Below are 12,387 nucleotides of genomic sequence, written 5' to 3'. Positions count from 1 at the left end.
CTTCTGCAGGCTGGAATTTGCCTGTCCTTGGCACAATGCAATAATCTAATCTAATAATCTTGCAAAATAATAGTTTAATACATATTTCAAGATCACATTACCATTGCATAACCACTATATTAGCACAATTTAAAGTGTTATCCCTCAGAAATACTCAAGTGCATATGGTTGGTTTTTTTTTTAAAAGAAAGTACTATACGTTTATGATTGGTAAGAAATAACTGCCTTTTTATTTGTTTGTTTTTATTAAGTCACAGTATGAAATAATGTCAACAGTACTACCAAAGACTTCTGTTCACTTCAGGGTAACTCAGAAATCCTTTTCATAAACCAGGCTTTTTTCTTCTTTTTCTTTTATTTTCCTCCTCCTGACTGCAATCTGCTGAACCGTGAACATTCTGCCCATCAAATTACAGTGTTGTCTAATAAAGGGTTTAACTTTCTGCTCATCTGGCAGTGCTTTTCAGCTACTGCTTTAAACCTCTGCATTTGCATTCTGCTAACGCTGATGCCATTACAGCCACAAATAAATTAAGCTGATTTACTCCTTCTGAATTATGTTATGTTTATTGATGCTTGTATAATTTAATTTCACACAAATTCCATTAAAGATTATGCCCTCTATCACAAAATGCTTCCAGTGGGGAAATATAATCAAATTATAATAGATTTGTGTGTTACATTAAGATGACAATAGTCTAGTAGGTCCACTGTAATAATAAAACAGAACACAAACAAGGGATAAAATCAATGTCACACAAGAACCACTGCCTAACTAACTGGCAGCTTCTATTATCATAGATTAAATAAAAACCTCACCACGCTTTTCAGATTGGAACAATTGTTTAATAGTTGCTTGTTTTGTTAAAGAGACTCCTTCATTTTTCTGTTTTAAATAGTTGCTAGCAACACACACATAACTAAAGCATTATTTAAACATTAAGTATGTTATACAAAGCTGAAAGAAGGAAAGTCCAAAAAAGTTCTTTTCATCATCTACTAACAGCAAACCTAGATTTGGGAAATTACAGGGCCAAATGTGTTACAGTTACTAAAAACTTAACTAACCATAGGTATCACTCATTAAAATTGACAATGAACTAGCCAAACCTTTAAGCAAATAAAAATTCTAGGAAGCATACAATTTTTTTTCTGACAGAATATTTAACCTAAAAATATGAAAACAGTATTAACGAATGTGCCTCCACTAGGAGAAGACTGGTGTTCAGTCTTCAAAAACTCAGTCCTAGACGTCTCTCCTGAAGACTGTCAGTTATTATTACTTACTGCTATGGTTGTTACTGTGAATACCCAAACAATCCATTATAACAAAAAACTATGGTTGGGTGATTTTTATAAACATTGTCAGGTAGCAATTGCTTTCAGTAACCCATCCTGAACCGAATTTGGACTGTTGATCTTTAGGTAAAAGAGCTCCATATCTCATTTCTAAGGCATATTGTTGCGATTCAGTTACTATTCATGGATATACCTAATAAGACTTAAGATGAAATAGTTTTATCCAAGAAAAAGGAATTCAAGAACTGGGTTTGTTGATCTGGTTAGATAGGGAAATTATACATAAATTTAAGTTGCAGAGAAAAAACTTTCAATATATGTTGTTTATGCACTGCTTTCCCTCCTGCCTCTCTTCCCACAAGCTATTAACAGAGTCCAGCATGCTTCAAAAAGCCCCAAGTTTTTTAGCAAGTGAGAAGGAAGCCAGTCATAGTTCAAAAACACTGCAACTAAATCTTTGTACCAATCACTGATATTACAACCCTTTTACAAGAAAATGAGGACACAGATAAGGAGGTCAGTCTATGAAATTAATTGGGTTAGCTGATCATGTCTGTGCATCCAAGTTGACTGCGGGAACCAACTCTCTATAAGGCCCTTATATCACACTGTACAAAACATAAGAAAATATTAATTAACCTGTCACTTATTTTCTTATCAGTCAAAAATTTTTTTGTTTAAGAAAAAAAAATCATTTTCTTGATTTCTCTTTAGTTGGCATTGATGATGCTATGGAGTAAAAGTGAATAAAAAAAAAGTATAAAAAAAAACCACTAGAGAAACAATATCAATCTTACTAAAATAAAAAAAACCCTTCCTGATCCCTGAATACAACCAGGTGCTTAGAAAGGTTTGCAGAAGTACTGCAGTCCTTTACATACGTGGGAGATGCAAGTGATGCTTGCTGAACTTGATCTTCCTCCTCCATGCCACACCTGACCCATAGATACATAAGGGAGCTGCAACTCTTATACACTTTCGCAGTCCAAATTCTCTCATATACCACAGGAACACCAAACACTTCATTTTTAAGTAGCAATATCTTTTATGTCTTTCCCCAGTTTTATGCTGTTTGTAATCATTTAAAAAACTTTTAAACCTGCCATTCTTTTAGGTATACTTTTATAAAGTTTATTTTGACAAGTATTTTTTTACTTTTTGGTTATGCCGATTAATATAGCTTTTCAATGTCTACTCTTGATTAATATCTTCAAAGATATAATCACTATTTGTCTTATTCTGGACACTTACTTGTAATTTGCAGTCTCTACAATGAATAGCTTACTTTTGGATGATTTGGCAGAAGAAACACTGCACTACACAGACAAGTTAAGAGATCCCTGCAAGTGGAGAATAAAAGCAAATTCCTCAAAGAGGGTATGATGGGGAATTTTAGAATCAGGAGAAAACCGCATACTGCCTCACCTTTTTGAGGGATCACATTGCTGATCTAAACTACCCCTTTCATCATACTTCTTAAGAGATTCATACAAGTAGAGGAGCTTTCATAGCATCTCCAACTTCAAGACATAATCAACAACAATGGCTCAATGCTGCAAAAAAAATCTCAACATTAAAGGTAAATAATTTATAAAATGAGATACCTGTGAATAAGAGTTTATAATATGATTCTGAATTTCATCCATTGTGTCTGTTCCATAGGACACAGTACCTAGGTGTAGGCGCTTAAATATCATCTCATTCTGTGTAAGTGTTCCTGTAATAAAAAAAGACGTGTATCACAGACAGCAAAAAAAAAAAAAAATACCATGAGAAGGCCACAAAACCCCCCCCAAAACAATCATTCTTTTGAAGAAAAGGAATGAATCATGAGTTAGCATCAATTTAGTTAATTAAAGGAACATTTGTTCAGAAAGATCAGGGTTAGTCATACTGAAAGAAATCACTAGTTCCACCTTCAAGCTGATTCCACCAACCCAACTAAATATATAAGCCAGAAAAAGAGAAAAACATTTCCCTTAGTATAAAAGAAAAAAAAAACAAACAAAAACCACACACACAGTATCTGGATGGACTGACTCCTAAAAGGCAGTACAAGAGTTTGCACAACATACCAAAAAGCTAAAGGAAAAAATATATATATATTCATATGGATATCCAGCACTTCACACATGAAGACGGGCATTCTGGCAAACAGGCACATTCAATGTTACCTAGAATAAGTCATTAAGAACTGACATTACTTCCAAATTTGACAGATTTAGCCTCCAACCGGAATAAGCCAGAATGAACGAAAGCAGTGTTTTCAGAGCTCACTACACATCTATAAGAAACTACAGGGTGTCAGTCACAGATTGACATTTTGCATCCACCACTGCCAACCAGTCACATCCTTGGTTTTGCAAAAGCTCTAATTGAGGGGTGGGTGGTTCAGGGTCCCCTGACAAGGCGTATCAGGCAAGAGAGGTCACTGCCAGCCAGGTTCCCTAGTAAGCTCACAAAAGACTATCTTGATAACCGACCTGTCTAAAACTTTTTTTTTTTTAATGGTTAACCAAAGTGAAATTATTTTAATGTGAAAATATTCTTGCATTTAACTGCAAACTTTTGGGACATTAAAAAGAGTTAAAATGCAACAATATTTTAATGATAAAAAATGAATGCAACACAATATTAAAAGCAACATTATTGAAGCTTCTACAATATTTTTAATATTAAGGGTGTGACTATTATTTACAAATAAAAAAATTTACAAAAAATATTTCCTACTAAATTCTATTTCTTTCTAGATTATGCTTTATATCATGTCCTTGACCAGTATGACAATAAAACACAGCAAACCATAGGAAGAGAGAAAGTGAAAAGCATGAGATATAGTATGATTGCTGTTTGAAAAACAGAAGTTGTTTAGACAGAAAGCATCCAGTTTATGCATGTAACAGTCTTAGTATCATTAGTGAGCTTCAAATGTACAGTAAGGCTGCCACAGTCTTATGTCTTTCTCAGTTTTACTTGATCTGCTTACCACTCCTGCTTCCTGGTGATATCTGTACAGTGCCGCTTCATCTCGATTGTTGAAACGCCACTCTGTAGTATCAGACCATGTCTTACTGTCTTACTATGCCAGCACTAGATGACCATTTCCAACGCATTTTGTTTTCCCTCCTCTACCATTAGTAACTGACACTCCCCATTCTCTTTTCCTCCAGTGTTGCTCAGGTTTCATACTACAATCATATCATTTGAATTGAGAAAAATATTTGATATAGAATCTATATGAAATGCATAATTTCTTCAGAAAATAAGTATAATGTTATGAAAGATTTATGTGAGAAGTAGAATATTCTCAAAATTGGAAAACAGCCCACAAAGTGCCTAATCTCTAGAATTAACAAATCAGAAATTTCTGGTAACTTCTAGGCAATCAATAAGAAAATCATTTCGGTTTTACAGTAAGTATGAGGAATTACTTTTTTGCTTTTAGAAGGTGCGTTTTTATTGAGACCTTTTGTTAAATTTGTTAATTTCTGAATTTAATTATCCTGTTATAGACCAGAAAAATTCAAACTCCAGTCTGCACATGAGAAACATGACAGTTGCCACTAGCAAACACGAGGGATTAAAACATCCACTTCTGAAAAAAGGTACAGCTTTGTTCAATGATGCTCACTGCAAGAGATTTCCAAGCAAATTTGCATCACCTTTCTGACCTTTCAGGCATGCTAATATCTTCTCAATGCCCTCAGCTTTGCCACACTTTCGAATTAAAATAAGTATACCTTATGAGTTTTGAAACTAAACACAACTCCAAACTTGAGACAGCAGGCAGCCGTGAAACTCATTTCCCACATCTTCTATAATTGCTGCTTGGGAAAACTGAGCAGGAAACAAAATAGGCCCTAGGATTATTATATGGAAAGATTATTTCTTCTGACACTATTAAATCAGTCTCACTCCATATCACGCTTGGTGAGGGAAAAATAAATACAGAAACTGTTTCCCCTTCTTCCCAGCAAGCAGAGAAGAAAAGCTTCCGAGCAGAAAAGTATGGATTCTCCTATTTTTCAATAATCAGGAGTCAGGAAAGGAGGGCTAGGAAGAAGGGGTAAGAAGAAATGCTCAAATCATAAAGAAATGGACTTATACATTCCAGCACTGCTCATTCAATAATTATAGCTTTTTTATTATGTATAGGACCAACATCCTTCCTCTTTCTTGGCTACAGTAATAGGAAACACCTATGGCATAGAAAAGCAACTAACTGTACCTACTATTCATAAACCAGAAAGATTAGAATAAAAAGACAAGGAAACAACAACTGTGGTTTGCTCATGTTTCTTTAGACTACTTTTAGACTTTCAACAATAGCTACAATAAAATTAAAGTGCTGATAGACAAACATGGGTAGATGCATTTATGAAAGTATTCCCACCAATTTCTGCAAAAAATAAAACAAAATACACCTTTTCTGGTCATCAAAATGGAACTTAGAAGTCTTTTCATGTGTGCAAATTAAGAATTTATTTCTAAATTCTCCTAATAGATGAAAAACCAAAATGGGACAAAAAATATTCCCAATAGCTTTGCCCAAACATTTCACAGTACCAGTCAGTTATGTTGTATCTTTAGCAGCAGTTCTGTCTTAAATCTTAGCCTTCTAGAAAGCAGCTAATACACCTTTATCTTCCAAAATGCAAGCACTTCAAATACCTACATGTTGCATTTCCAACATAGTCTACTTTAGGAATTAAAGAACAACCTAAAAACTGAGCCTTCTTTCTAGTCTGTTCAAGGTAATGAATAACAAAGAACATTGAAAGAGCTTTCTGGTTTTTGTAATGCTTTTTAAAATCTATTTATCAATTCCACACTAAGACATTGCTAATATGAAGAGTTATTAGATACAAACTATAACTTAAAAAAAAAAAAGCTTCCAGAACTTATGCTAGTAAGTATGTGATCCACTCCTAATACGCATTGTTAAACTTTGCTCTGGAATGCAGTTACCACACAAGGAAACCATTCTGACAAAAAGTTAGTATACAATTGCTGAAGAAAAATTTAGTATGTTCTTTAATGAAGCTAAGAGCTTTTTTTTTTTTTTTTTTTTTTTGACTACAACTGTATCATTAAACACAGAGTAAAGCAGGCAAAGAGGAAATTAATTTTTAAGGAAAAAGTCCTGAAGGCATCATTCCCTGGGTGGCAACAGATGTGATTCACAACAGAGCAGCAGAGATTTTTTGTTTGTTTTTGTTTTTGAGAAGCAGATGCAGATCTTTCTGATCATATATTACTAGATTGTAATACCAACAATCTAAAAAAGCTAAAATAAAAAAAGCAAGAAAACATATGTACTATAGAAAAATTAATAACTTTGTCAGAAGTTATAAGGGTGAATAACCTTTCATACAATATGAACACTTTGCTTGCTTAGATAGAAAGTCAGCGTAAATTTGTACAGCTCTACGGAAAGTTTAATGGAGAACTGGCCTAATGTTCTTAATAATGAAGCTGCTGGCAACAATCTAAAGACAAAAATTCTTTGTTTGAAAACTGGGAAAAATATAGCCTGGTATAGAATGCAAAAGAAAAATGAAAAAAMCTCATGGAAAGTATATACGCAGAATGCCTCTGCTTGCTCATTTACTCCATTTGTGAAACATCAAACCAAACCAAAAAACCCCAGTATAACCTATAACCCATAAAAAATGAGGTCAAAGAGAGCACATGGCCACTGAAAGTTTTGCATATTCTTTCCTGGTTAGAAGGCCATTGTACAAGTGGTTAATATAGTTACAAATAGCAGCAGCTATTTCCTCTCTATTTTCTGCCTCCCAGTAGTTAAATGACATAAGAATGGAACCAATATCTAATAGCAACTTGCATGTTCACTGGTTTTCTGGTATGTATTCAGGTACAGGAGTCCAAGAGAAGTCACAACCAAGAATTCCTTTGATAGATCTAATTTGAGTGTCCAAGCAGCATGTCTTGAAGCCTCCTGTASGCTCTCTCTGTTCCTACTTTACTCTGTTCATGCTGTAACCTTAGTGGTACTAAAAATTGTGGAGGTAGAGGTAAGGGTGATTGGATGAATGTGTATCCCTAACACAGTGAAGGAAGGAGAGATTTTTCTGTAAGCAATTTTTTGAGTTGCCCTCTTTCTCTGCAGTAGCCTATGTTGGACAGATAAAGATGCAACTGAAGTATGCCTTAAAGGATTAATTTTCAGAAACAATCACTGAAATTCACTATTCTCACAGTACATTACATTAGGCAAATTTAATGAAAAAGCCCATATACACCAACCTCTAACACAAGGCTTTCCCCAGAAAATCAACGACCCTATTGCTCTATGCATCTGTTCAACTATTATATCTGTTAAGTATCTCATTTGGTCCAAACATCCACTAAAACGTTAATTACAGAATCGAATACAAGTGTATGCATTAGTAAATAACTACGCTTGGAAGACTCTACACATTTGTTATAGCTGTTATAGCTCTGGTAGTCGTCATGAGTAGCAGAAAGCTTGCCATCCCACACCCTAAGCAACAGAAGTGTTCAATAAATATTGCCAAATATCTTCATTTTTCTTTCACGATTAGAATCTTTTTGCACCCTGGAAAGAATAAGATATCATGCTCAGCTGCCCTCAGAAAACACTGGAAACAGCTCCCCCCACAACCACCATAACAGATGACGCCTTTCTGTCAAACTTATGTGTGATTCAAGTCCAAACAACATGGCATTTTGGGTAATGGATGCTATAATTAAAATGTGAGTCCTAAAAAACCTGTTGTTTTAGTGGGTGTTTTTAGTAATGGCTTTGTTCTACATGAAGATAAAAACTCCCTAACAAAGGAATTAATGTATTGCTTTAATAGGCTGCACCCTGAGTTAAGTTTTAAAATTTATGAGTTCTCTGCAGCATTGTTCTTTAAACAATGGCATTGTCAAATGCAACCAGTGAGAAGATTAAAGTTCTCCCAGCAGATTAAGTACAAATTATCTGTCCTCCTGTTTCAGCATCATTTGTTCATTTATCACATAACATCTAGTATTTCTGGTCAGCGTCAATATGCTCTGCATCCTTGCAGTTAACAGATGTCTTCTCTTGTCGAATGAATTACTTTATGTTTCACGCACTGGTGGCCGCAGATGTGTCACTATAGCAACATCATTAATTTCAGATCTTACCGGAAACATGCACTCCAATCAAACCTAATTATACCACATTGCTTTCTTGTCCCACAATAAGGAAACTATAATGCAATTATTGGGATACTTCATTTTCTATTCTACTGTGGCAAATGAGAGAGCCACTGTGATGGACGCTTCTTGTCAAAAAGCTTATTGATGAAGCACAAACCCAATTTACAATCATACAAAGGACTACCTTGCAATTATGTTAGTAATGCAATGCTCCTTAGACTCAACAACTAATTCTCCATCATTTCCAGTGAAGCTTGGACCACAATATAAGATTTTTGCAGACTGTTCTCTGTATTCCCTTTCATTTTCAGTATTGAGAAAAACTTAGCTTGTTTACATTTAACTAGACCAGCCTTCAGTCCTGCTTTTTAATAGCTGCCGCTTGGATGGACAGCTACAAAAAATGGCTGTGTCTTCCTTCTCCTCTGAACATTCAAGCCTTAAGTGGTCAAAAGAAAAGAATCAGCTGGTTTATATGGTTATAACTGAAAATTCAAGAGAAAGTCCTGAAGTCGGCTCTTGTGAACGGTGTATAATCACGCAACGGCAGTCTTAGATTACCTGCACAGAGATTCTGTACATTCCCTAACAGCACGTTTTGTGTTTATGATAAATCTTACAATGAGACCAAATATATTCAGGAAAGGAAACTAAGCAGCTAGTAATACACACAGGTAAAATATACATCGACTACATGTTTATCCAGAGTAATTTAAAATTTGCAGGACATTTAAGACTGTAATGAAATTGCACAGTGCTTCCCACTGTGGTCTGAGGAACACCAGCAGGCTGCAAGGCCACTGGTCACTGTTCTGAAGTTGGTCAGCTCTGGTGGACCCAGGGCTTATTTTCATTCACACCATCTTGCAGCAAACACTGACCAAAGTTCATAGGGTGACAGTGGGGGTTGACTGCTACCTACTAGTCCAAAATATTTAGGAACTACTGCCCTAGAACACTGCTTTTCTATTCAGTTTCACATCACTAACTTACAGTTTCAGATCTGCCTCCAGAACTCAGCAGACTTCAATTTTTAAAGGACAATAACTTTATTTTTAATAACTGTTGTATTTGGTTAAGTATATTGGTTGTCTTGCTAGAAGTAGGACGGAAGCTAAAATGCAACAACTTTTTTCTTTTTTCTATTTCTCAAACAAGGCAGTAGGTATATCAGCTGAAGGAAAAGTACACAGTATATCGATCCTCGTGCTTCAGGACGTAATCTAGTCAGTAGACAGGGAAAGAACATAATTCCTGCATAATACTGTATTGTAGGGTTGGTTGAATAAACTGTTAACATTTTATTTAATGTATTTCTCAGTACAATCTGTGACTGGAACCAAGACACCTCAATATTGAACCATACTTCCAGTTTGGTATGGTAACTGGATTCTCTACCAGAAAAGTTTAAGTAGTATATGTTATTTTCACTTGCAACAAACTAGTGCTTTGGGTGCAATGAACTCTATTGCATTATTTTGAAAATGTATTATTTTTGAACATACTTCTCTTTTCCACACATATGCTATAAATTACATATTTCAAGCTTAAGATGAGACAGCACTCTTAAAGTTACATAAATTATCATGATGAAGGGTGCAATTAAAATCACTAAGTGGTTTCAAATAGCATACAAATCATTAGCTAACTGAAATAAAACTTAAGAGAAGAATTGTTCATTTGCTTTAAAGAATTACCACACTGTAATTAGGAATACACTTTTCCACATGCTAAGAAAGAAGGTGGCAGCTGTCTTCAACTCTTATGAAATAGAACAGCGGCATTCAGAAGTGTATAAGGCTACACATGTACCTATAGAAAAAATATGAAAATGTGTTTTGTGTGACAATATATTAAATACACATTTTGGTTCAAAATATGCACTAATGGAGGTGTTCAGCATTGGAGGGACTGTTGATCTATTTCACACAGAGATTTAAATTGCATATTATGCTTTCTGAACAATGAGAGTCCCAAAACCTCTCAAAACTTTCTTACTGTTTTAAAGTACCTTTTATTTAAAAACACTAAAAAAACTTTACTTCCTTCAGCTGTTTGAGAAACTATTTTCTCATTTCAAAAGCTAATCTAACTCAGCTTCTTAAAAAAAACAGTATGTAAGCTTGAGCTGATTTATTCAATTTCAGAAAGAATTGAGGAAAGAAAAAATACTGTATTTGCTTAAGTATTTAATTTGTATTAATTATTATGTTATTTTCTGAAATAAACAGCAAGATTTCTTTAATTTTTCTAAGACTCAAGAGCACTGTATAACTGAAATATGCTTCTCTCATAATGGCAAACAGCAGCATAATAGAGCTATGATCACCTTCCAATCCCTTCCGGTAAGGGTTGGATTTCCCAGTATACTAGGTCATTTGTATATCAGGTCATAGCAGTTAGGAAGATAAAATCCTACAGCAGTTCTAGAACTGGTCTTTGGAAAAGAAATAGCAATTAATTTCATAGAGATAACACATGTCATTCTGCAAGCTGATCTCATGACTTGTTTCAGGAAAAGACTTGCTCTCTTGAAGGCCATTCTTAACTGTTTCTACCGCACAATATTTTAGTAGAAATGAGGTGCACAATAAAATAGCACCTTTAGTGCTAATCCAGAATCTTTTCAGAGTACGAGATACATGCTAATTTATGGTACTCTTACCAATACTATCAAACGTCCTGTTACTGTAGCAGGAGCGGTTCCACTGGAACAAATCAGATTATACATGAAAGTCAGTATTTGGTAATAAATACTTGCCTACCTAAGCCCATTGGCACTGATGCAACAAAACCCTCAAGCACATGCTTACTATTTTACTGAGAAATAAACCAAAATCAGTAATCTAATTCTACTCTTGAATTAACATATTCACATATAGAATAAAGTTTAATATAGAATAAAGTTTAAAAGTTTTATAAAAGTCATCATATTTCAAAACTGTAACCTGATATACCTGTTTTATCCGTTAGTAAATAAACTAATCGTCCCAACTCTTCTGGTATGGTGCTAGTTCGAACAACTGTTCCAGGAATATTGTCATCTTTCATAATCATCCACCCATAGGCTGCCTTACCCATGTCCAAGTTCACACGTAAACTGCAAAGGAAATGTATACCATAATCAGTGTAAATATTAGGCAAAGTGAAAGTTATAACCATAAAAATAAAACTCAAAGCTGTTTTTAGGATATCTGAAAAAAATCTTAATGCTACACGTGACAAATTTTGGAAAAAACTTTTCGTTATATTTGTAGAGTGCATATCATATTAGAACCTAAGGCTCTGTCCCAGACTTTCAGAAGTCATGTTTTTCACTTACTACAGTGCTGACATTTAACCCCATACTCTGATATAAGAGGCTTGCAGTAGAACACCAAGTGTGAACAGTGACTGAGGAACAGGCACATGTTCTTTTGTTGACTCTGCTCTAAAAGAAATACTGAAAAGATAGCTAGGAGAGTGACTTTGTAAACTAAAATCCCCAGGGCACAGGACTCAGAACCCCAAGTTAAGTAACAGGTTTACAATAAAATGACTGTTTTAAAACTGACCGAAGGTATATCAAGGTCAAAATACATCTAAAGTAATGGAATGTCTCTTAACAGTCCAAAAAATGTTGCTCTACAGCATAACCAAAATAGCAGCCACAAACACTCTTCATCTGTCCTCTTGCAGTAACAGTGACAGAGTGATTATGAATTACCTGAGAGAACACTGGAGGGAACTGTGATTCACAAATTGCAATATCCCATAAAGAAGATATGCATTTAATTAGAATTGTGGGAAAATCTGAGATTTCAGCACACATTTCAAAATAATCAATTTATTCCATACCCTACTCCTTCTTGAATTTGTATAGCAGAAGGCAATGCATGGCCGAGAATAAAAAGAAACAAGGTTTTTCTTATA

At 34.7% G+C, this 12,387-nt stretch overlaps 1 protein-coding gene across 5 annotated transcripts in view; it reads right to left on the bottom strand.

The window, feature by feature from the left end:
* ATP9B (ATPase phospholipid transporting 9B (putative)) overlaps positions 1–12,387 on the bottom strand; it is a 180,387-nt gene that overhangs the window by 34,343 nt on the left and 133,657 nt on the right. For all 5 annotated transcript variants that reach the window (XR_003255779.1, XM_026079780.1, XM_026079781.1 and 2 more), the window contains 2 exons: positions 11,433–11,575; positions 2,904–3,016 (listed from right to left, as the gene is read on the bottom strand). Coding sequence is in view for 4 of the 5 variants with exons in the window: in XM_026079780.1 (XP_025935565.1) it covers positions 2,904–3,016; positions 11,433–11,575 (256 nt within the window). In the remaining variant the exon portion in view is untranslated. The remainder of the gene's footprint in view (positions 1–2,903; positions 3,017–11,432; positions 11,576–12,387) is intronic.

This window comes from Apteryx rowi, unplaced genomic scaffold (genome assembly GCF_003343035.1).
Source record: "Apteryx rowi isolate R43461 unplaced genomic scaffold, aptRow1 scaffold_50, whole genome shotgun sequence".
In the NCBI taxonomy this organism is placed as follows: domain Eukaryota; kingdom Metazoa; phylum Chordata; class Aves; order Apterygiformes; family Apterygidae; genus Apteryx; species Apteryx rowi.
Note: the sequence above shows the minus strand (reverse complement) of the source record. Positions and strands in the feature narration are given on the sequence as shown.